At 42.6% G+C, this 24,499-nt stretch overlaps 3 protein-coding genes and 4 non-coding genes across 7 annotated transcripts; 4 read left to right on the top strand and 3 right to left on the bottom strand.

Annotated features, from left to right (window-relative positions):
* The first annotated feature begins 4,286 nt into the window (after nt 1-4,286).
* LOC118769187 (NXPE family member 4-like) lies at nt 4,287-7,286 on the top strand. The gene is made up of 3 exons (XM_036516215.1): nt 4,287-4,894; nt 6,099-6,238; nt 6,742-7,286. Exons 1-3 carry the CDS (start codon nt 4,287-4,289, stop codon nt 7,284-7,286), a joined length of 1,293 nt encoding a protein of 430 aa, XP_036372108.1.
* Nucleotides 7,287-8,891: 1,605 nt separating this feature from the next.
* LOC118768920 (dynactin subunit 3-like) lies at nt 8,892-11,920 on the top strand. The gene is made up of 7 exons (XM_036515894.1): nt 8,892-9,014; nt 9,288-9,372; nt 9,608-9,694; nt 10,018-10,101; nt 10,512-10,570; nt 10,783-10,842; nt 11,234-11,920. The coding sequence occupies exons 1-7, from the start codon at nt 8,919-8,921 to the stop codon at nt 11,318-11,320; spliced, it is 558 nt and encodes a 185-aa protein (XP_036371787.1). The 5' UTR covers nt 8,892-8,918; the 3' UTR covers nt 11,321-11,920.
* Nucleotides 11,921-12,360: 440 nt separating this feature from the next.
* LOC118768740 (homocysteine-responsive endoplasmic reticulum-resident ubiquitin-like domain member 2 protein) lies at nt 12,361-19,639 on the top strand. Its single transcript, XM_036515624.1, has 9 exons — nt 12,361-12,475; nt 13,293-13,681; nt 14,932-15,009; nt 15,332-15,448; nt 15,884-16,029; nt 16,586-16,711; nt 17,936-18,235; nt 18,384-18,495; nt 18,877-19,639. The coding sequence occupies exons 2-9, from the start codon at nt 13,535-13,537 to the stop codon at nt 19,045-19,047; spliced, it is 1,197 nt and encodes a 398-aa protein (XP_036371517.1). The 5' UTR covers nt 12,361-12,475; nt 13,293-13,534; the 3' UTR covers nt 19,048-19,639.
* Nucleotides 19,640-20,975: 1,336 nt separating this feature from the next.
* trnap-agg lies at nt 20,976-21,047 on the bottom strand. Its single transcript has one exon. It is a non-coding gene; the product is annotated as a tRNA-Pro (tRNA).
* An 887-nt stretch (nt 21,048-21,934) lies between these two features.
* On the bottom strand, nt 21,935-22,006 carry trnap-ugg. The gene has a single exon. It is a non-coding gene; the product is annotated as a tRNA-Pro (tRNA).
* Nucleotides 22,007-24,093: 2,087 nt separating this feature from the next.
* On the bottom strand, nt 24,094-24,165 carry trnap-cgg. The gene has a single exon. It is a non-coding gene; the product is annotated as a tRNA-Pro (tRNA).
* Nucleotides 24,166-24,318: 153 nt separating this feature from the next.
* Nucleotides 24,319-24,390, top strand: trnap-ugg. The gene has a single exon. It is a non-coding gene; the product is annotated as a tRNA-Pro (tRNA).
* Nucleotides 24,391-24,499: the final 109 nt, after the last annotated feature.

The following is a 24,499-nucleotide window of genomic DNA, read 5'->3' as shown; positions in this document are numbered from 1 at the left end:
GACACCACTTTTGTTTTTTTCTGTTCATGGGATAAGATCTCTGCCACGCCTTTCTCCATAGACAACGCCATAGTACGGTATGAGAAAATCTTCTACTTATGTTTCTTTCTTTTTGTAAGTTTTTAAAAGACGTGTGGTAACTCAGTGTTGCGTCGCTTACCTTGAAATGTTTCCTTCTTTATAATATATACCACCGTAGTAGATGACTATTAATTAATATCAACATTGTGCTTGTAGTTTGTTTCATTGTGAAAGTCTACTTTAAATGGGTCGCAGTTCCAGATCCAGGTTATTCAAGCCCATTTCGAATAACGAGGTTAGAGCCGTGTTATTACGCATTTCAGTGTTTTCTGGATTCTATGGCTGCACCTCTATTGTCTTCCTTCTAAATCCCCCAAAATAATTTCTTGCCCGATGTAATGAAGAAAAGCAAGGATTGCTACCATCTGTATGAAATAATTTTGAACTGTAGAGAGTTCGGAATGCAGACGGGCCAAAATAAAGTTGCTTCACCAGTAAGTCATTTACTATGACTATGACTACTATGTTAATTTATGAAAAATATGGTGTATTCATTTGTACTTTGGTTGGAATGCAATAATGTTATGTTGTGACAGGCATGGTCAGAGAAACTGTAGGTGAACAAGCATAACTGAAAATAAGATGCCCAGCCCGGATGCAAAAATGTCATTTTCTTTTTCATCCACATTCTTCATGTACAGAATGCTGCTTTTTCTTAAGAAAATACACTGAATTTTTTTTTTTAAATGACAGTTTGACAAACACACTCATTACATTAAAGTTTGCCACTGTTTTTTTATTCTTAACCAAATACAGCCTGAGAAATTCTGACATCCAAACTAAAAAAGAAATGACCATGATGTAAGGCAAACCATTGGTTCATTGTATTTCCCTTCATGTGTGAACTGTATTTCACATTTGTCTACAGTGTATTTGTGGAAATGAATAATTTGCATGACCTGAAATTGTATATATGGCCAAGATAATCTGCAATATTTGCCATCTGAATTATGAAAAATGTGTGAAAAAGGACACATTGTGTCACAGGTGATCATGCATTAGAGGAATGCATGCACCTTGCTTCAGCACTTACTGTGTGGGTACAGGTGACATATCAGTAAAAGACAAGGCATAATCAACTGCTGAAGTGTCTGGAAATAACATACTATACTATCCAAATTCTGGGCTCTGCATTGTGAGTAGGACGTTAATGCTCTTATTTGCATTTGTGCAGCTCTTTGAGTGAGACTTTTATTAAAATTAACAATATCCTACCTGTTTGTGTATAGACCTGGGTTTTTTGTGTGGCGCAGAATGAACAGTCAGCCATTAGCTGAATCATGTACTCACAGCAGATTCTGTTTTTGTGGATTGCAGCTAATGTAGTAGCTCTGCCTTCAGTTCCACATGAAATCATTTTAGCAAAAATCAAACTATAATCTCTCTTGTCAGAATAATTTAATGTAACCTAATCCCTTTGTTATATCTACAAGTATTTAATATGAAGTGCGCAAAGTTAATGCTACCACATGACACAATTAAATAAAAAGGACCCAGCAGAGGATAGGTGATCCTTACTAAAACTGGCTTGCCTGTTAAGCACTGTTACATTATGTGAATTGTCTGCCTTGTCTACTTTTGGCTCAGCAGTCAGAACTGTATGAAAAATGAAGAGATTTTGGGGATTAGCAAATTGCAGGACTGGTTCATCAGTAGTTCCTTTTGCTTACATCCAGGTGAAGATGTCACACGTCACAAACAGTAATTTGATATGTGGGGTTTTGATTTGAGCGGTGAGTTGATGTTTGGGGTTTTGATTCAAACATATTTCCAAGCATTCAAACAATTCAAACACTGACCAATCCGCTTCCAGATTTTGTTCATATTTAACAACTGATTCTGTCAGCTATGTAGGTTTGCCCTGATAATGACCATGTTTTGTTTACTTAAAGAGTGATTGTGCTGCAGATAGCATCAGGTGGATGGGAATAAGTCCCATCAGCAAGGCTTTGTGGTTAAAAGAGAATCTGACATTTTCATGTCATAAAATTCCTCTGGTAAGTTGTTGATGTGTCAGCATTTGAGCATAGCTGATTGCACAGTGTCCACATTTAATCCAGTAATCATATCGTAAGCTCTTTGCTGTATGTCTATTATACACATTATACATATTATACATGTGTACTACAATGAACGATGGATTACTAAAATGCAGAGTAAATACCTTTCTGATAAGAATTTAACACGCCTTTCACATGTGTGAGTAGATCTGGAAATTGCCTGTGCTGAAGTGTTCCAAAGGAAGGAAGTATTCATCAACTGCCTGAATAACGTCAGTGAAGTTGTACCTATCCTACTAGTCCTCACTTCACTGTGGTACACTGTGTGAGTTGTGGTATGAAAAAATAATCTTAGGTTATGTGTAAGTTTATCATTAGATATTCCAAAACAGAGTTGCGGGGGGCGGGGGGGGGGCATTAAAACAAGATATGCAATTAGGGAGGTGATAAGAAAAAAGTACACCCACTGGGTGTTGCAAATCCCAGTTTTAGAAAATTTACAGATGACATAATACTATTCATGTACTACTTTTCTCTTATTTTTTTCTTATTACTTTTTTTTTTCTATTCTATTCACTTTTTTACAGAACACTAACACTACGCCTGACAGAGAGGGGCTGTGTATTGAGAGATTGGCATGCAGTTATCCAAAGAAGATCTGTAGTTTTTTGTGTTATTTTCTTCTCTTTTATTCCTGGATGTGCACATGAGCAGTGGCCATGGTAATTGATTTATATTCTTATCAAGTACAATATTATTAAAAATTATTAGGTTTATAAGGAATTAGCTCACTGAAAGCAATAAGTTGCTTTCAAAACAGTCAGTACTGTGCTTTATCAAACTAACAATGTTTGTTTTATTTACTTCTAAAACTGGCTGTAGTGTGATGGGGAAAGTTACAGCCTCTTTGAGGTTTGACTGTATTGCCCCCAAAAGACTGACTGAGAGACTAATTGGGATATGCATGACATACATTGATTTTTGAGGAAAAACTCAAATTGCTCACTATTAGTGTTGTGATTTAGTCCGCACTTATAAATTCTTAATTCAGTCCCTCTTATAAATTATGTTTCCCATTCAGTCAGGCCAGTGTGTCTGTGGAACAGGGAACGTGGAAACAATGTGTCAGGTGAATATGATGCCATATGTCGAGCTGAGACAGCGCAGTGTCAGGCCATAACGCCCTATTTTGTTCACTTGTTTTGCAGAGCGCTAAACTGGATCTGCCATCACCTGAGGGGCCTGGTCTTGAGAGATTGGGACACAAACATTCAAAGAAGAAATTAACATTCATTTCTGCCTGTTTCCTTGTTTTTGTTTTTATGTATTTGTCAAAAATTTATAAATGGACATCAATAACGGTAAAAATGATTGAATTTCTCGTTAGTGTGGGTGCCTCTTCTTGTATTCTCTTCCCGGATTTTGTTACTACCTCTGCTCACACAGTTCTTTCACTGATACCCTGCATAAAACTCCAGAATTCTGTATCTTGTCTTACATCCCCTTCATAACTACTCCCAAAATTATGACTGATCCCCTCACACAGCTTTTGTAAAAAAAAAATGCAACCTAATTGAAGTAAATAAAGTAAAACCCATTTATCATTCCCCTCAGGATGTTTCTGATGTTAAACACCATGCCGACTTGGAGCAGACACATGTGAGTGCTTAGCAGACTGTACTTTTCTTTCATACTCTCTTTCAAAGATAGCATGTCATGGTGGATCTGCTGTATTCCATATCTAATGAATCTGTGAGAATAATCTGTAGCTGACCCTGTTTAAAGTGCTTTTGTAATGGATAGGTTGTGTTCATCATATTTTGGGTCAATGAAAAGAAAAAACTTTCATAAATGCTATATTATTCCCAATTCCACCAGAAGAGCAAACTAGTTACCACATGCACCACTAATCAGTTAGAATGGAAATGCTGTTTTTTTAAAAAAATGGAATTTGATGCCAAAAGTTGTCTTGAATGAAAAAGAGTGGGGCTTCACTTATGCTAACGTTGAGAAAAACTTGCTTTGTTGGAAGCTCAGGGTTAGATGTATAAATTATTTTAAACATTCTCATTTGAGGTGTTAAATCTGAAATAAGGACTAATCAATTCCAGATACACCTGAATTCAAACTGCCCTGAAATTTTCTTGTCATTTCTCACAGGAGGTATTTGAAAGTCCACACAAGGAAATGAGAGTAGGTGACATAATGTCGCTCTTGCGAGAGTATCTACCGGCATCCACCAGGTTCACCCCTCTACAGAACTCTTCCAGTGCCCAGCACAGTGTAGTAAGGCTGGAGAAGCATAGGACACAGTTCTGTGTCGGGGACACGCTGAATGTACTGGTGGAGATGAGGGACCATGCGGGCCGCCCGAAGGCGTACGGAGGGGACTTCATCTTGGCCCGGATCCATTCACCCCAGCTCCAGGCGTCTGTGTCGGGCAACGTCGTTGACTTCCGCAATGGCTCCTACCGTGTGGCGTTCCCCTTGTCTTGGCCTGGAGAGGTGCAGGTCTCCGTGCTTCTTATGCACTCCTCTGAGGCGGTGCGGGTCCTCTGGAGAATCAGGAAGCATAACTATGGTAAGATCGGATACACAGGAACCTTTGTCAGAGGGGGAAAAATCGAGAAATCTCAGTGTGGCCTCCGGCTGAATAAAAGAAAAGCTCTGTGTGAGTATAGAAAGAAGGAGGATGGGGAATACTATGCCTGCTTCCGACCCCCAACCCTGCCTTGCAGTGCACTGAGCACCATGCACTCCTACAACACTCCAGGACCTTCTCTCAAAGAGGAGGAGGCTCGGCTTCTGGCCAGGTGAGCAGTCAGTTGCCCAGTTACAGTCGTTTATAGTACTGTAAGTTGAAAAGTGGTTTGGAAATTTCTGTCTATTCAAGTTTCGACAGACCCCCTCTTAGCTGTTTGTGCACTGTTCTAGGGTCACTCAAAATGGCGGTTTATACATCAGATGATTTAGCCTCACCTACTTCTCAAGTGCCTTTGACAGGGAGTTGCATTTAGAGTTGGCATTGCCTATATCATATTTATGAGTTAATGAGTGAACAGTGAGTAAATGAGCATGAACAATTAAGTTGCCATTTTTACAAACTTTCTTGCTTTTACACAGGAATAACATGCCACTTTTTTTCTTGACGTGTCTAAGTTTGGGTCAGGGTAGTTTGTTGTAGAACTGCCAAGCTGTACAAAGAATCCAGCCTTCAGCTAAGGTGGGTTAGTGGAAAAGTAGCTGATAAGAATTTTCTCCAAGACCTAAGACTGTTTTAACATGGTAAATATAGTACTTATATCTTTCTTTTGAAGGGAAAACATTGGAAAACAAATACAAAACAACTTCACTGCTGTGCAAGTCTTCAGATGTTCTGGTATGTCCTATTTTGTCAGTGCCTACCACTCAGATATTCTTTCTCCCAATTTTAATTTCAAGAAGCAGTTCATTAAATGTTGTCACAGTATAACAGTAGTTAGATGTGATAGCCATAACCCATTTCAGTCATACACGGATGTAGTGATGATCTATGGATGGTGATAGGATTTTTAATTTATGACAAAGATTCCTCTTGGACTGAAATGCCCTGTGTGCATCACTGAAACACATTGCTTTTGGAAGCAGGTCATGTGGAGAAATGTTGGATCATTCTGTATACATCTTTCTGTCCAGCACATGGGGAAAAAACAAGATGTGCACGTTTCTTTTGTAATGCAGTTCTGAAAATTGGTGGTGTGCACTGCCACAGTAATCTTGGAAAGATGCCTTGACATTTCAGTGACTACTGTGATTTGAACAGAGGCCGCACTGACCTCTTAAAAACAACATGATTCAGTTCCATGAACCTTTTTTAAAATAAAACATACAGTAATGTCAGCAAGTCCTGTCATGAAGATAAAACCACTGTTTGAATGTTTGTTTTCTCTTTCTTTCAGCCACAGCCCACAGACCAACTAAAAAGTGTGTGGCAGGAATGCAGTCCCCTTTTCCTAGCGGCTATTTCTTTTTAAACAGGTGGACTTCCTCCTACTGTCAGACAGGCCCTTTCCTTGAGGAGGACGCCATTAACAGCTGTCTGATGGGAAAGACAGTCTACCTGATGGGTGATTCCACTGTGCGTCAGTGGATAGAGAATTTGGAAAGGAAACTGAAAGGTAACAACACTGTAAAATTAACAGAGACATCTTTTATTCACACTTGAAGGGCTGAGTCAGGTGGTGTGATGTGGCTTTGTTTGTTCGTTTCAAGTGTGCCCTTGGCTGGTGTGACTTTGTATTTTACATCAGTCTTTTTTATTATCTTTTTTTTATTATTTAAAGTTTGTGCCTTTTTAGGTTTGTCCATTTAGATGACAGTGGCTTTTGAAAATAATCACACCAACACAAAAATACATGCACAAATATATACTGAGAGGCATTTAGATGATTTGACTTTGCTGTTAAATGTCACAACCACCACAGAGTAGAATGCAAGAGGCCATTAGTAAACTGAGGACAAAAATAGCAATTACCAGCATTGATAGACATGTAAGTACAAGCAATCTGACTGTAGTCCTTGTCTGAACCTATCACAACTACAGTAATATCCTTATCAACACTTTGCTTAAAGGTAGCATGTTATCATTCTGTTAATTCTACCTTCTGTTGTGTTTTCTCAGGTCTGGTGTACATAACAGTTGATCGTCTGTCCTCTATGGTGGCAGCGGACACCCTTAGGAACATCACTGTCCTGTGGAATAAGCATACCTATCCATGGATAGGTAGTCACGAAATCAGCATAAAGAAATGTGTGTACGTTTCCCGCCGTCTGGACAGCATCGAGGTCGACGGACGGCAGCAGGATCCAGTGGTGGTCATCGGAATTGGTCAACACTTCCGGGCCTCCCCCCTGGAAATCTTCATCCAGAGGCTCCTCAATATACGCCAGGCAATCCTGAGACTGCAGGCTCGCAGCCCCCGGGCCCAGGTCTTCATCAAGCTCGAGAACACCAGGGAGCTGAGCTCGGATATGTCGCGTATGAGCGACTGGTACGGCCACATCGAGAACCTGGCTCAGAGGAAGGTGTTCGAGGACCTGAAGGTGGCGCTGGTGGACGCCTGGGACATCTCGGTAGCCGCCAACACCTTTGCCATCCATCCTAATGACGTTGTCGTTTCCAGTGAGGTGGCCGTGGCTCTGTCACACCTCTGTCATTATCGGTGACAAGGATATCAGCAGCAGAGAACTCAGTTCCTGGAGAAGCAGTATGGACAGTTTAATGAGGGCTTGCATTTTTTGTTTATATGTCCTTATGTTTGTTTTTTGCTGCTTATTAAGGAATGCAAAAATCTTGGAATACTGGTTTAAGAAATGCACAGTAACTCCAATGCGTCCATTTTAAGGTTTAAACCAAAAACAAATACATACCATACATTCTCCATGTCATTCCAACTTTGACATTATTAGTAGGCAAAAATATCACTGAACAGCGTCGACAGACATGTTAAGTACAAGCCATTCAACTGTAGTACTGATAGGTTCAAGGATTTGTCTGAACTTGCTGAACTCTAACCTTGATTGAGTCTGTACTTGCATAAATAGCAAACCAGAAATTTTACAGATTTGTTTTGGAATTTAGTTTTGTACTATATGTTTGAAATCTTGCACCACACATTGTTGTACATGCATGGTGTTTTAACTGAAAAAACAACATGAACAATGAAGCTGTATGGGTTTTTTTTTTTCAAATATGTTTACTGTACTGGGTTTTGTGCCAGCCTATTCCCTTTGCTTAACTGATACAATCAGTATACCATATGGTACCACCTGAGCTGTAAACTATCAGAATCAACAAAAAGATGATAAATGGCATTAATGGTTGGCTTCATAAACAATAATAATGTATATATCCCTTGAGTAATTTTATGGAATTGAGCTGCTGAGCTGGAAATATTGCAGGTTTGAATGGTGGTGATTCCACAGTGCTATTATGTATGTCTTTATTGGTCCAAACACATCTAGGTTATAAATGACATTAACTAGTGCAAAACATTTGAGCCTCAAACTACTAACGGTTTTAAACTACATTTGGTAAAACATTTGTATTTAGTTGCAATAAATGCAATAAATTTTTGAACCTAATTGCTCATTGAGACATACACCCGCTCCAACACAGCTGATTCAAATGAGCAAATCATTATGAACTCCTGAAGCTGCTTAATAACAAACTGATCATTTAAATCAGCTGTGTTGGAGCAGGGAGAGATCTAAAACATGCAGGACAAGGGGTCCTCCAGGAGAGGTTTGGGAAATGCTGGTCTAGCCCATGGACCTAACAGATTTAGATATTTAGAGGTCTGGACCAAGTGGAGTATAAATCTAGTGGTAGATGGTACCCAGGTGTTGGATTGCAGGCTAATGGTTCACTTTTAGTGAAAAAATGTTCTCTCTTAAAATTCCTGCAGGGATCACAAACATTGGAAGAAAAATAAGTATTTTCACAGCACTTTTCCCTCTAGAAAAATGATTTCATATAACGTCATTGACATTAAAAGCTGGGTAAGGACGGAGGTGTCCCACAGTGAACATTTTAAAACTCCAGGGTTCTGCTTTTCTACCTGCTTTTATTCTTCGTTGACTCACTGACTCATTCGGTCATGTCAGACACCGGTCACGATAAATGGGCCTGCAGTTAAGGGTTTGGGGCAGAGGGAGCGGTTTTGGACGCTGACGTCAATGCACCCAGCACACTGTCCAGTTAAATGCATACGTCAATGAGTGCGCGTTTGCGTTGTCGCTTACTCCCTTCCGTAGTTTCCGGGTTGCTTCCGTTGTCAGTGGAACCCCAGGAGGAAAATGGAAGCAAGCGGTGTTGAAAACATTGAGGCGCGTGTTCTGGAGCTTGAAAAACGTGTGTATGGGGAAAAGAGAGTACGGAACAAGCCAGTGAAGGTAACAGCAAATAATTACGCGATCAGCCCTATTCTGCAGTCTCAATTGTTGTCTTTAACAGGTCAGATGTGTAGAGTCAACTAACTAGCCAATGCTATCTAGTTAGTGTTGTGTTAGTGATGGACAGTATTACTGCATAGTTATACCCATATAACATGGCAGGACGTTTAGATTTCTAGTTAACAGCCTAACAGCCGACATTTACAAAATCCTGCTGCAGGGTGTTCTTGCCTTGATAGTTAGACAAGTTTTTTTCATTCCTCTCCCTGCCAGTGTGCCGATTCGCTTGCGAGGACGCAAGCGGCTCTCGGAAATATGGCCAACAAGAGAGAACGGGTAAAAATCTTGCACAAAAAAAGTGAGTGACGGCAAATGATATTGCACTGATTGTATACCACGGCCTCCATAATAATAAAGCTCATAATAATGTCTCGTAGAGTGTCTCATTCACCGTCAACTAATTCTGTGTTATCTAGAGGGGCAGCATGGGAAAAAGCGTTATTTTGGGATACTGTAGCTATCTGTTAGTTAGTGTCCATGTTACCATAACCACCTCCGTTGTAATAAAGCATTCTCTGTCTACCATACTACAGTTGAAGACCTGATGAAGTATCTCGACCCCCAGTTCACTAATCACATTACTGTCCCTGATGCCATGAAACTGGAGTTTATTTTAGCCGGTAAGATTCTGTGCCCTCACAGGAGAAATGGTAATGATGTGACATAGATGTTAATATTTCCAGTGTGGGTTTGGTTTTGTAATGGCAGCATGAAGTGAATTAAAACAGTCAAAGATCGCACAGGTTATTGAGAACAAACTGAACCACACTTCAAACTTTTGTTTTGATGTACCCTCAGCCTCTGCTAAAGGACAGAGCATATGGTGACACCACTAGATGGCGATATTGTAAATCTTATTGTTACTTCTAAGAAGTTTTTCCCTATGGGGCCTCTATGGGGGAAAAGCAAACGCGATAAATATCTCTGCTCTGTTCGTCCACAGAGGAGGATTTCCTGCTGTCTCAGGCTTCTTTGCTGGAGCAGGTCAGCAGTTTGCAGCCCCTCCTCAACAGCAGCCATATCCAAGGTCAGTGTGGCATGTTCCATGCCTGTACATTATAACTAAAAATATATAAAACCCTATCTGGCTTGCTGTCAACTGGCAACTGCTCTAACAGATTTTGTTAAAAAAAACAAGAATGATGTAATATTATGTTAGATATCCACTCCGTTAGCCCCGCTGTCCAATCTTTTCATGGGTCTATGAGTGAGGATCAGGGCAAGGCCTTACTAAGTCCTTAAATAGACAGTGGGAAAAGATTTCCCATGCTCTTGTAGCGGTCTAACTGTGCCTTCAGCATGAAGGAGTGAATTCCAGTATTCATGATCTTCACTCTTTGCATGACTCCTCACGACCTGACCAGCTGAGTTGTGTTTGTGTGTGTGAAGAGGGGACATTGTGCACTACTATAGCATCTCACTGTTTCTGCTCCACAGCTGTTCCAGAACATGCCACCAAACTGCAGCGTCTGTCACAGATCCACATCAAACAGCAGGTATTACCCCCCCCCCCACCTCTCTCTCTCTCGCTCTCTCGCTCTCTCTCTCTCTCTCTCTCTTTCTCCCTCCCTCCATTTCTTCAGCCACTTTTCCTTCACATCACTCGTAGTGCCTTTCAAGTTGGCATCAAAGGCCAGTTCATTTTACACAGATGAGTACTTGGATAGCATGAACCGGGCATGGGAGCTGATTGTTTTCTCCTTCACAGGACCAGAGTGAGGAATTGTCAGCAGATGTTAAGAAGCAGTTTGAGGATTACAACAAGATGGTATCCTTTTTCTACACATAGTCACTGCACTGACCCTGTTGTTCCACCTCAGCACAGGGCAGCTAATTTGTATAGGAGCGTACTCACTTTCAGTGACTTTTTAGAGTTAAGCTGACTGCTTTAGCAACATGTTATTGCACACTCCAGTGTCAGAGTTAATGAGGTGGTGGAGACTGCGGGTGAACTCCGCTGTTGTTTGGAATGATGCGGTTGTAACCGGCCATACTCAGGTGATCATTACTGTAAATGCACTCCGCTGGTAGTGTTCCTGGGTTTGACCGTTGCTGTGAGTGGACTGTGGTGTCATTTTTTTCCCCAAGGGGTGGGAGTCGTGGTGAGTGAAGGACTGTTTCCTGTCACTGAGTTGCCCTGCTCCTTGACCCCACTGCAGATGTTCCTGCTGTCCAAGCAGTTCGCCCAGTGGGACGAGACCCTGCGGCAGCTGGAGGATGCCAAGCAGGTCAAGCAGCGGGAGTAGAGATGCTGTGTGTGAGACGTTGCCCTGCAGTGTCTTCAGGGAGCCATCTTGAAGTCCTTCTCTTGCTCTCATCGGATGTACGGGACCCAAACCTCACCTGCACTTCCCACCCACTGAAACGATTTCCTAGTGCTCTCCGTACAAATAAAGTCGGAAGAGGTGTGAATATTATCAAATCGTTAGTGTTAATATGGTTTGACAGCTGCGTACTTGGCCTCAAATTCGGCATTGTTTATGATTTTATCACCTATTTTATCGCCTCTTTTATACCTATTTATTTACACCTATTTTCACCTATTTCATCAGTGCACATCTTGAAGAGACAGGAGTGGTAGGGGGTTTCCTATAAGAGTAGAGTTAGAACCTGCAGCCTTATCACTACAGAACCTGTACTTTTGCAAAGGAGCAAAATACACTCAGGATTTTCCAAAGAAACACTTCACAAAAGAACAAAAAGACATCAAAGAAAAGTCCAATAACTATTGTGTACAGTGTTTAACATTTTGGTCTTTGGTAGCCTCTACAATGCTGAAGGTACTGAAACATACCGATTGTGCCCAATGTTTTGTGTTCTGAATTCTTTTCTAAGATGAATAAACATTTCACAGATGACAAATGATTTATGTTATGCGGTTGACCCTCATTTACAAATACATGAAATCGTTTGGAAATAAGCTCAAGCACTGCATATTGCAAAGGAGAACGAAAATGCTCTTCACTGTGTGATAAAAGGAAAGACCTTTAGATGGCAGTGAAACACGGATGCAAAAATGTTAACATGTCCATGAAAAACCAATAGACAACGTGGCATATTGACTTCTATCTCAACAACTGTAACAATGGCAATTTTACCAACGAGCCACTTCACCTAGGAGTGTGACCCCTGCTTTGCTTGCAAGAGGGGTCCGGGGAAGTAATGACATTTTACAACACGTATCACTAAACTCAGGTCCGTAGCCAGTGCGATCAGCTGGCGATCAGCTGTTTGGTGTCGCTTGTTCACCGAAAGTCTTGACGTTATTTCCGGAAACAATCCCGACTCCATCTTGCACAAGGCAGGTAGAGGAAAGAAGCGAGCTAGCTGTCAATGGTTGCCCAATAAATTAGTGGTTTGGCTAGCTGGCTGGCCACAGATTATAAGGGCTGACAGCTAAGGTGAGTTGAGCTACCTATGTATCTAAACAGAACAGATGTATGCATTTGGTTTTTAAAGAGTAACACATATAAGTAGTGATGGCTAGCTAGCAAGTGCCGGGTTTGGAGACGTATCTCGCTTCTAATTAATGTTAGGCTGATAGCCAGTTATCGTTTTGCAGTAGGCAATAGCACAATTAGCAACTGTCACTTTACTTCAAAGCAGAGAATCGCCACTGGCGGTATTATGCTAGCTGAAGCCTGTTGATGAGCTGCAGCTAGCTGCCTAGCTGGCCAACATTTTTGTCGTGTGTAAATTGCAAAATGCGTCATTATATGACTAGCTAAGGTAGCTAAGCAGTGTAAATGTTAACTTGTCAACGGCCAATTTGTAGCTAGCTATATATTTCATTTCTTGTTTATGGATAGTGGGGTCCAGTAAATATGTATGGCGTGATAACGGGGGTGCTCTGAAAATAATGGTGTGAAAACAATCTGGCGATGAACTTCAGCTTTACTGTGCATACCTTTCTTCTCCATATATATTTTACTTGCACCCCTGAATAATTGGGTTGAAAAAAGACTGCTCTTCTGTGAGCTAGTATTTGCTCGAGTTGGCTTAGAACTGAAACAAGTTCATACTGCTATTAAAATTGTGATAATGGTGATTCGTAATGACAACTGACTATTCCTCAGCTCCAATAATTATGTTTCCGGAGAAAGCGTTTTAGGTTCATATGGGTGCAGCAACAGACACCACTGTTTATTTGTGTACATACCTCAGGCTCATCCTGTTTATTTCTCTGTACCTTTTTATCTCTCGCTCTCTCTCCCGCAGGTTGCCCAGCATTTTTATGCGCATAAGTGGCATTCATGTGATGTCATTCTTACCATGAGGGAAGAAATCCACCCCGTCACCTTTCAGGGCTTATGACTTTTGTTGGTGTGGGTGTCTGGGTAAGAGTGATGGTGGATCAAGTCTGAAGGAATTTTTGCGGAGTAGACCCCCAGGGCATCAACAGGATTAAACCAGAGCGAGTCTTTGCCTGCTGCAGAAGGTGCCAGTCCTTACTATGAAACATGGACCAAGGAGTAGTTGACAGTCCCGTCACCCTTGTCATCAAGGCACCCAACCAGAAGTATGATGATCAGACTATAAATTGTTTCTTGAACTGGACCGTGGAGAAACTGAAAACGCACCTCTCAAAAGTGTACCCCAGCAGACCGGTGAGTGGCACGGTAATATACATGAATGGATGGTTGTCACACACAGCAGCATCCCAGTAAATACTCACTTTAGGCCTCACCTGATGTCTGACTCAAAACTGTTTATCCTCCCATTACCTGATATGGTTCCAAGTATATTATCAATAGCATGTACCGTAAGTTTCATGATTCAGAAACTGTTGCATTGTTATTTAGGCTAGGCCTTCACCATTGAAAATTTTGAAAAAAGACACTTGATTGGGCTCAAATTACTGGGCAAGTAGGACGAGCTTTATTGACTACTTAAATTCCTCCCTTTTTGAATCCAGCGAATGTGAGGTGTGTCTTTTGGTGCAAAATGGCTGCTGTTTATCACCCATACAGGTGCTATTCATGGGTTGTGGTGAAGATGAGGGCTTTTCAATAAGTGAAAGGCATGCTCTTTCTCTCTCTCCCCCCCCCTCTCTCTGTATGTGTGTATGTTTATATGTATTATTATTAGCCATTATCATTATGAATAGTTATTCTCATAAAATTACCTCATTCCTAATTCATTCTATTCATTCATAATTCCAAGATATTTGCAAAGCATTAGGTCAGCGTCGGTGCATTAGACACTCAGCAAGAACAGTCATTCTGCCTGAAGAAGATTGTGGCAGAATAGAGTAACCCAGGCAACTGACTGGGGAAAAATATGAACAAAGAGCCTTAAGGCTGTTTGTTCGACATTTTACTCTGTCACAGTTTTTAATTGACCCTGTTGTAAAATCCTGCTTATTTCACATCAGCTGGTACACACAGTGATATTGTTTTCGGTTTAATTGCTGCTCTGCAGATTGTGTGTCAGCGCGCTTTGAAAATATAACGTATCGCCCCCTTGGCTGATGTAATTCAATGAATTGTGTATTTTTAAACTCTCTGCAGCAAAACTCTGTATGTGGAAAGGTGTGTGTGCATGTGTGATTAGAGGTTTGCATGTAGAGGGTGCCTGGAGTGTGTGCAGATGGGAGCCAATGACTTAAAGCAATAACTTGACCAAAGCCTTTCAATGGAACCATTTTACCCTGAGTAAAATGTTAGTTAGGCTTTTGTATTGAGTTGTGGTTTGTCTGTGAATGGTGAGATGCTTGGATGTTTTGCACAAATCTCAGTAAAGTGGCACATATACATGTTTTAATTCCTCAGGTGCCTTAAGAAGTATTTATTGGGCTTGGAGTGAAGGAGTGAAGGAGTGAAGGGTGTGACGTCATTGTGTGTGGATTGTGTTGCAGTCTTCTAAGGATCAGAGGCTGGTATATTCTGGACGACTCCTCCTGGATCACCTGCAGCTCAGGGATGTGCTCAGAAAGGTAATTTCATTCAATGCGTGTACTTCATCTGTACATCAGAAAGTATTTGTTCTTGGTACGGGTAGCCCATTAGAAGTTTTCAAATACAAGCATTCGCACTTGTCTGGTGACATCTTGTCTAGTGTTCAGTGGCCAAACCACTGCTCAACACTTGCTTATATTCTCACTCTTATTTCAACTATAGACAGGTTGTGTCATAGATCCTTTTACGAATAATTGTCTTATCCATGTCACCCACTCTGGTACGCCCTTTTCACATCTTGGAGGTTTATGTGTGACCTCAATTATGCTAGCCTAATCTCTGTGTCTCTTTCCTCTTCAGCAAGATGAATACCATATGGTTCACTTGGTGTGCGCATCTCGGACTCCTCCTGGGTCTCCTCAGCCTGGCAGCTGTGCTGGTTCCCCTGGGACCTCTGTGTCCATCCCCAGCCCTTCAGTGAGTGACCTCACCTCCTGCTCCCACCCCCTCAGAGAATCCCCAAGCGTCAATGTCTTCCTGACTGACCTTATCTACCCACTTCACCCCGCAATCGGAATGATGCCCCTGACTCACTGTTTCGCAGTTGTAGGGCATTGTATTAAAGTGGTCTGTGACTCTTGCAGTAGGGTAGTGCTGTGTGTGTGTGTGTGTGTGTGTGTGTGTGTGTTTCAACTTGAATGGATACACTTCTGTTCTTTTGTGCTGGATAAGGGCCATAAATGAATGTAATGTAATGTGTGCGTTTAGGTGTATTCTGCTGTAATAAGCGCTCTGCTCTAATCACCTGCCAGCACTAAGTAAACACCGCACTCGGAGGGATTTTTCTTCATTCTTCCTCGTTAAGTACTATGGAGGGAAGGACCTGTGATTTTGGTGTGTGTAATTATTCAGAGTGCTGATGGCTCCGGAGCCCCTGCCCCCTCCGTCTTCCCCAGCCAGGACGGCCAGCCCATCTCTGCAAACGGGAGTCCTGATGGGCTGAGGCACCGTGCAGGTCCCGCCCACGGCCACACCCACAACCCCGCCTTCATACACAGGTTAGTCCAGTCTCTGTGAGCACTGTTGTCACTGGTACACTGCTGTAACTTCATTGGTTAGACACAAGCCATGCCATGGAGAATTCTCTGACAAGACTAGACCTGTTTCAGTGGCAAACAGGGAAGAACGAGTGGACAATAGCTCGTGAAATTGACCCTTACTCTGGCAGTGGTTGGAAAATAAACTTTTTGTATGCCTCATTATGATCGGGTTCATGTCAAGATCATAAAACTCTTCAGAAAAGGGAATGTTCATATTCATATCCCCCTTTTGAAAATTTGAATGAATTTGTAACATCAACTATTTTTCCTTTGAAATTGATCTAACACTATATAAATGTATCATTCATTACAACGCCATTAGACATTGTGTGATACAGGCTAATGACTCTGTGCTGGAAATGAACGTCTTTAACTGAGTTAACAGGTGAATATGCACTGTGTACTTGTGATGTCTAAATAGACACTTATTCTGGAATGTGTATGGTGTATGCTGTGATAAGTGTGCTAATAGGCCTGCTGTCTGTCATGACTGGATTGTATGTTCCTCTTACAGATCCTTGGGGGACCAGTTATCTCTGCAGCAGGGCTTTCCTCCAAGCTTCCCAGCCTATCCTATGTACAGCACTATGCAGCTGCTGTGGTGGCAGCAGATGTATGCACGACACTACTACATGCAGTAGTAAGTCTCTCACACATGCATGCTGATGCACACCAGGTGATATATTCTCTCCAGCCATTGTATTCTCTTACCCAAGTGAAGAACGCTTTCATTATACAGGATCACCAGGTTACTTGCATGTATAAATCATATATTCTCCAGACGTCAGTGTATATACACTTGAAGAGGTAGATCTGTCATTCAAAAGATTGATATCAACTTCGTAAATGTTTATTGAGTCAGCTTCAGGTGAACAAATTAAGCCACATTACCTCTTACTTCTATTCCAAATCAATGATAGCCAGTGTGTCATCAGCTCTTTAATGTGACTTGGCCCTGTACTTTCATTGGGTCTTTATAACACAGTGTAACAGTCCATCTATTGCAATATCATCAGCCCAAAAATACAATTAATGTCATGCAGAGATGCAGGTACATAATGCATCACATACATTTCCATGTAAAACATATATCTTCACACACATAAAAAAGAAATGATTTAAATCTCTTACATTCTGTCTGGCATGGCAGTGATCCTGTGACTTTGTGAGCTCTGAGTTGATAGTATTAATTATAGTAAATCATATCCCAGTTGTCTAAATCCTCTCTGTCATTAGCACCTGATCACAGGAGAGCAATTAATTTGAGAGCTTATGCTTCCCGGTGGAGGAAGTTCCTCTGCAGAAATCATTTCTTCCTCGAAGAGGTTCTCTCAGACAGCCGTTCAGTGCTGTTACAAATGGCTGCCCTTGGATGGACCTGTCTCTGCATTCCTGAGGGTTATTTTCACACTTAAGATATTTAAGCTATGTACTGTGCTGTTGCTGTGAAACCTCCAGCACATGGCTGTGACTCCATACCCCACTGCATTCTGTTTTTTGCTATATTCTGGGTTTTCATGCAGTCAGGAAGTGATGGTTGGCTGTGTAAAATGTAATGTGATTACAGCTGTAGAGAAGCCTGTAATTTGGGTGGAGTGTCAGGCATGTTGAAATGTGTGTTTGAAGCACTAGTGTGTTCTTAGATGAGCATAAGTGCATTCATTCTGCCATTTTACACTGGCCATTCCAGACCCTTCCCAAGATTAAAGGTGCTTGGTTGTAGCAGAGTATACAGTGATACAGAAGGTGCAGTTTACATTTAACTGCTTTGGATAAAAGCATCTGCCAAATGAATAAGTGTAAATGAATTGGATTCAAGCTGAATACTTCCCTGAACAAGCCCGGTGTTTGTCTCCACCACCAGTCAGGCAGCAGTGGCCTCTTCCCAGGCCCCCAGCCCAATCCGAAACCCTGCCCCCAGCCTGTCTCCACCCCCCCAGCCAGCCCCACCCAATGACCCTGCCCCCGAGGAGCGCCCCGCTAACCCCAACATTCAGATGAACGCCCAGGGCGGACCGGTCTTGAATGAGGACGAGCTGAACCGCGATTGGCTGGACTGGGTGTACACCGTGTCCCGCGCCGCCATCCTGCTCAGCATTGTCTACTTCTACTCCTCCTTCAGCCGATTCGTCATGGTGACGGGAGCCATGCTGCTGCTTTACCTGTGAGTACCGGCCAGGTACCTGTGTCTCCCCCATGCTGCCCTGGGTTTGTGCTCATGTCTCAGGGCTGAAGCCCATCTGTCTCTGCCTAAACCTTTGTCTCTGGATTTGAGCTCCTGTGTCTCTGTGTCCAATCCACCGCCCCCACAGACACCAGGCTGGCTGGTTCCCCTTCAGGCCTGAGCTCGACCTGCCGAACCCCAGAGGCGAGGCCAACCCAGAGGAGATGGAGGCAGAGCCACACCGCGGAATTCAGGAAATGGTGGAGTGTTTCCTCTCCGTTTCCATTGACTGGTCTTGCCCTTTATCCTCCAATACCTGACTAATGCCACAAATTTCATGCAAATGACAAATGCAATTTGTCTTAATCCAAGTGCTTCCTTGAGACTGTCATAGTAAGTGTTAGCTGGTAAGATATAGCTGGGGAAACTTGAGGATTGTGGCCCTCTAGAAATTGATGAGCTGATGCTACTCTAGCTGGTAAGATATAGCTGGGGAAACTTGAGGATTGTGGCCCTCTAGAAATTGATGAGCTGATGCTACTCTAAGGCACCAGGCCTAATGCAGAGGGTAAATTAGTATTGTAAGGTGAGTACAGCTGTGTTGAGGAGAAGGCCACTCTCTGACTGTCTGTTTCCTGCAGGAGCGGATAATGGATGAGGGGCTAGAGGAAGAGGAGGCAGACAGAGGAGAGGAAAGCCCCGAGGGCCCCAATGGTGCGCCCCGGCCAGGTTTCCTGTCTTCTGCCTGGTCGTTCATCACCACATTCTTCACATCACTCATCCCAGAGGGCCCCGCCCGCGCTGCCAACTGAAACCCCTTGTTACAGAGGGAGGGAACCTGTGGAGGTTCTGCCCTGGGCTGCAGATGGAATCTTTGAGGCTTCACCCTCTATGCCAACCAAACCCTCAGAGGCTCTGTCCGGCAGCACCAGCTACACCTCCAGACCATGCACTTACTTAGTGTACCGTCAGCCATTTTGGTGAAAAGGTACCAGAGGCTCAAAATCAGCAACAGAATTCATCTCTCCATCATTGGTGATGCGCCGTCCTTTATGTGATCATGACACTGACGTTTCCTCAGAAGGAAAAAGACCCGCATATTCAATAAGACAGAAGAAATCAGAGAGGTCAGATGAACACACACCTTGCAAAAAGCTTTGCTATATGTATGTGTCTCATTCAGTATGACCTAAATGTTGTTTTGAGAAGCCCCCCTCTCTCTTGGCAGGACCCCTTCAAAATCAAGATGTTTCATCTGAAGGGGTCTTGTCCTGGTAACCAAAATTTCTAACTAAGAATACATCTTCTTTCTAAAATGTATGTATAACAGCAGTACTTACATGTATAAATATCTTCACCTCAGCACATAATGAACTGGATTAGTTTGAAAGAAGCATTTTTGAATAAACCACATGTCAGTTTCTTTGGCTGTGTGTGTGAGACTTTTTTGGGAGTGTTTGGAGGTGTGCAACTGTTAGGAGGGTAATGCTGGCTGAGGCAGGCCTCAAGTAAGTCCTGCTGTACTTTCTGACTCTTCTTGTCCTTTTTAAATGGAGAATACATGTGCCAAGAGGGGTGTGTGAAAGGATATCTGTTGGCAACAGCCTAAAAACTCCATGCATATAAGTTTTCACTTACATTACTTCACAGTGTTAGTATTACTATTGTATTATAATATTAGTATTATTTCACAATAGTATGCACAGTAGTATATACTGTATTTACTGCTCAAACAAGGTTAACCAAAGCTGCGAATCTGAGAAAGAAGTAAGTATTGCTGGGTCTTTATGTTCACCAGCTAATCTAGTTCCTCTATAGAAAAGAAACCTAAAATCCCATTGGCATTTTAGAGGCAAGAAGCAGAAGTGGCTCCTTGCAGTTCCTTTGTGGGTAGAAAGTGTAAATAGATTTGTCTGTGGTTCTTTTATAGGCTGCATTGATTCAGCAGTTTGGTGCAGTGAAATTTGTGCTGGATTAGCACCCATTGTGTGCATTTGAGCGGTATAATTCCAGGTGTCCGCCAGCAGTTGAGGCCCTGCCATTGTGCTGCTGCGGGTGGGTGTCAGTTTATCAATACCTCAGCCACAATCGCCAGAGAAAAATCTTTACAAAAAGGTGACTTGGCCCAAGTGGTCCTGTAAATGGTAAGGCATGCTTCTCGCTTGTCTCAACAAATTTAACTCATCAGGGTTTCTAGGGACATCATTTTTGACCCTGAGCCACTACTAGAGTAAGATGCAGAGGTCTGGTCCTAATATGGTATTGTCGGTTATAAGACACTCTTTTCCAGAGCAATTTAGGTAGGTTACAGTTTTTACATGTTGCGTATTTATACAGATGGATACAGTGGCTACACTGCCACTCCACTCCTAATGGCCAACAGGTCTGGTAGCGCAGGAAGGATGGAGGGAGTGGCCTTTATGTGATTGTGTGCTATGCAGATCTGTATGACTGTTAGTGCTATTAGGATCATTACATCCACCACTATCGTGCATTTGGTGTGTGCAAGGGGTGGTCTGAGGACTATATGGGTTTTGATGTATTTATTTCCAAGAATGGTGTCTTTTGTTGCATATTGAAATAAAACATGGTTAGGTTTTCATCAGGTGAGACAGTGGGCATTGTTGTATCATTAAAATGATCAACATGGTTATGCAATGCAACTACATCATATGGAGGTGCCACAGGTTGCATTTGCAGAGCAAAATTAGTGGTAAGTTGGTTTTAATATTGAAAAGAAGGGCTCGTCCGGGATTTGAACCCGGGACCTCTCGCACCCTAAGCGAGAATCATACCCCTAGACCAACGAGCCCGTTATGGAAGAAAATGGAAAAGGAAACGTTTTCCCAGGAATGTGCCACGTAGTATAGGGAATGCGCATACTGATGTGTATTGCTGGATGTGCGTCCTGCTCAAGAGCCCAGCTTTTCACTGCCATCTAGTGGTGTGTTACCATTTGCCTCGTCACGTTTCTTAAACTAAGTAGAAGCAGGCTGCAGTATGTGTAGTATTTTCTTTCTTCTTTCCCAGCATTTGTTCATGGAGTCAATTTCATTTTCAGTGTGCTCCCTGCAGCGTTTTCATATTCTACCCTTTTGGTACCAGTTCTTCCTAATCGAGTTGTCGAAACGGTGGGAAATTACTGTGAGTTAACCACAAAGGAAATTCTGTTCTACTGCATATTGTGTTTTAAGAATAAAGTCAGTTTAGAATGACGCTGTGGTTTCCACAGCATTGGCAAATATTTCGCCTTCATTCAGTGATTCATTTTTTAAGCCTGTTCTTTCATGAGAAGCCGACAAGGTCGGTTCCTGAGGTTTGGTCTTAATGGCCTGCAGAGATCTGGCAGCACAAGAAGAACGGAAGGAGTGGCCTATATTTGATTGTGTGCTACACAAATTTGTACGATTGTTATGGCTGTTTGTATGATTACGTCCACCATTATTATGCATTTGATATGTGCAAGTGGTGGTGTTGACTGTGTGGTTTTGAATGTATTCATTTCCAAGAATGCTATTTGTTGTTGCATACTCAAACGATTAGGTTTTTACTCGTCAGATGAGGCAATGTAACATGCATTCCTGAATCATTAAAGCTGTTCATATCTATGTGTGCAATGCAACTACATCATGTGGAGGTGGCAGAAGTTGCAGCTGTAGGATAAAGTAGGCAATATTGTGATTTTAATATCGAAAAGAAGGGCTCGTCCGGGATTTGAACCCGGGACCTCTCGCACCCAAAGCGAGAATCATACCCCTAGACCAACGAGCCACCTGCGAGTAGTATGAAGGTTTCATAAGTTATGTGCCACGTAGTATAGGGAATGCACGTACTGATGCGTATTCCTGAGTGCGCGCGTCCTGCTCAAGATCCTAGCTTTTCACTGCCATCTAGTGGTGTTTTCTATTTGCCTTGTCACGAACGTTTGTGTCGAATTTTCCTTTTCCCTTCCCAGCATTTCATGCGGTTTGTTTCTCCCTGCAGCGTTTTCTTCCCTGTTTCTAAGAATTCTTCCCAATGGAGTTTTTTTGCGTACGAAACCACAGTGAGATTCCCACGTTGCAGATACTGTTCTACAGCATATTGTGTTTTAAGAATAAAATTAGTTTACAAAAATGCTGTGTTGCGACACAACGTGCTTGTTTAAAAAAACAACAGCAGACGCGCGTGTAATAACTTTATTCCCTCAAATAACATTTCATACTGAGCAGTTAACGAAAGAAGGGATCTCTTTTCATTCACGGGAACTTCAGTGACAGCAGCAATTAAGAGCAATTAATCAATATATGGCTCTAAAGAACAACCCTACGGGGGCAGTACAGACAGGCATAAAATTCTTATGTCTTAAAATGTGGGGGAAGCGTTTTACATCAGTCCGCGGACGACAGCTACGGGACAGAGCTTGAACTCATCACTGTTGACCGAGGAACCCCCAAAACGGGACAAGCTGAATCAGCCATCTTTTGACACAGACTAAAGACCCATCTCTTTAAATCGCCTTGTGGTTTTGTAACGGGTGTATGCTGTGTTGTGTCTTTTTGCTAGATGTTATGTGGGTCAGCGAGGGAGTTTCGAATCGCGGTTCTTACTGCTCACTGCCCACCCCTACGGCCAGCGTCGTTACCAGTTGAGCTAAAGGCAATCTGCCGCTAACCTGTCGGCAACAACGCGATGTTTCACTGAGTGAAGTAACCGCTGAGGCTGCTGTGCTACCTGCTACTCCTCTGGCTTTACGCAGGACTCACACAAGCCACTGATTTCAGCTTTGCTACAGTTCCACTTCAGTCCCCACCCCCTAACACCTGATAATTGTATGACTACACATAAAATGAACAGCAAGTGTTGTCATGTGTTAAAGATTCTGTGATCTAGTGACTTAGATGTATAGTAGTGTGTGTACTTGTCTTCCTTTACTTTCTAGGCTGTCTATTCAGGTTAGCACAAGTTAATCTGTGGTAGGGGTTGAATTGTGTTATGCTTACACTCACTGGTCCAGGAGTGTTGTTAGCCTGGTCTGACAATATGTGACTCATTCACCTTGAATGGATAAACTTCTGTTCTTTTGTGATGGAACGCACTCTCGATAAGAGCGTTTGCTTAATGAATGTAACATATTGTAACGTAATGTAATGATATATTACTTTCTACAGTGTGGTGTTAAAACAGATGGAGAAGTGCGGCTCTGTACATAATATTGATTCATGCTGCAAATTCAATCTGAGAGGCTGTAGTTCTTCGGTCAGTCCTCTGCAACTTAACTCTGCTCGCTGAGTGTCACACAGGTAAAGTAAGTTCGTTGAGGATTTACTTTCACGTGAAAGGAGGGGCCTGGAAAGCAGACTTCATCTGTATGTGAAACTGCCTGGCGTTGTCTCACTAAATACAGCTAGTCAGGGTGTCTACAGACGCTTCTCTTTACCCTGCAAGAAAGTGGATGAGGCAGAGGGAGGCAAAGGACATTCCCAGCCCTCTGCTGGAAGACAGGGCAGGCTGCTGAGGTTGATCCTGATGAGCAACAGATCTGGCAGCACAGGAAAGACAGGAGTGGCCTTCATGTGATTACAGGATGCACAAGTTTTTATGAGCATGATTACCTCTAGCACTATTACGCACTTGGTATGTGCTGGTGCTGCTATGAGGAATAAGTGGTTTTAATGTATTTATTGAGAAGAATGCCATCTTCTGTTGCATATTGAAATAAACTGTGGGTAGGCTTTTAGTGAGCAGGTGAGACAACATCGTATGCATTGTTGAAATTGCCCATACCTGCGTATGCAACGCAAGTGCATCATGTGGAGGTGGCAGAAGTTGCAGTCGCAGCACAGAGCTGTTTTAGTGTCCTTTAATGTTGAAAGGGAGGGCTCGTCCGGGATTTGAACCCGGGACCTCTCGCACCCGAAGCGAGAATCATACCCCTAGACCAACGAGCCTGATGCAGTGGAGAGTGAAAAGTAAAAAACGCCACTAGATGGCGGTCAGTTGCTAGGATGTTGAGCAGGATACACACAAGACACAGGAATACACATCAGTATATCAATTCCCTACAGCACGTGGCACATTCCTGGTAAAACTTTTCTGTAAGGGGCTCGTTGGTCTAGGGGTATGATTCTCGCTTTGGGTGCGAGAGGTCCCGGGTTCAAATCCCGGACGAGCCCTGCTTTTCAACATTACAATCACAAGATCAGCTCTATAACTCACTTTCTGCTGCAGCTGCAACTTGTTGCTCCCCCATATCATGCAGTTGCTTTGCACGCAGATATATGG

The sequence above is a fragment of the Megalops cyprinoides genome, chromosome 21, assembly GCF_013368585.1.
Source record: "Megalops cyprinoides isolate fMegCyp1 chromosome 21, fMegCyp1.pri, whole genome shotgun sequence".
Taxonomy (NCBI): Eukaryota; Metazoa; Chordata; class Actinopteri; order Elopiformes; family Megalopidae; genus Megalops; species Megalops cyprinoides.
The sequence above is the reverse complement of the archived record's forward strand: the minus strand, read 5'-3'. Positions and strand labels throughout refer to the sequence as shown.

Coding starts and splice junctions, on each gene's coding strand:
- LOC118768740 (XM_036515624.1), top strand. CDS start 13,535: ATGGACCAAGGAGTAGTTGACAGTCCCGTCACCCTTGTCATCAAGGCA. Junction 15,010..15,331: donor TCAGGGATGTGCTCAGAAAG/GTAATTTCATTC, acceptor TTTCCTCTTCAG/CAAGATGAATACCATATGGT. Junction 16,712..17,935: donor CGACACTACTACATGCAGTA/GTAAGTCTCTCA, acceptor CTCCACCACCAG/TCAGGCAGCAGTGGCCTCTT.
- LOC118769187 (XM_036516215.1), top strand. CDS start 4,287: ATGTCGCTCTTGCGAGAGTATCTACCGGCATCCACCAGGTTCACCCCT. Junction 4,895..6,098: donor GAGGCTCGGCTTCTGGCCAG/GTGAGCAGTCAG, acceptor CTTTTTAAACAG/GTGGACTTCCTCCTACTGTC. Junction 6,239..6,741: donor TTTGGAAAGGAAACTGAAAG/GTAACAACACTG, acceptor GTGTTTTCTCAG/GTCTGGTGTACATAACAGTT.
- LOC118768920 (XM_036515894.1), top strand. CDS start 8,919: ATGGAAGCAAGCGGTGTTGAAAACATTGAGGCGCGTGTTCTGGAGCTT. Junction 9,015..9,287: donor TACGGAACAAGCCAGTGAAG/GTAACAGCAAAT, acceptor TCTCCCTGCCAG/TGTGCCGATTCGCTTGCGAG. Junction 10,843..11,233: donor TTGAGGATTACAACAAGATG/GTATCCTTTTTC, acceptor ACCCCACTGCAG/ATGTTCCTGCTGTCCAAGCA.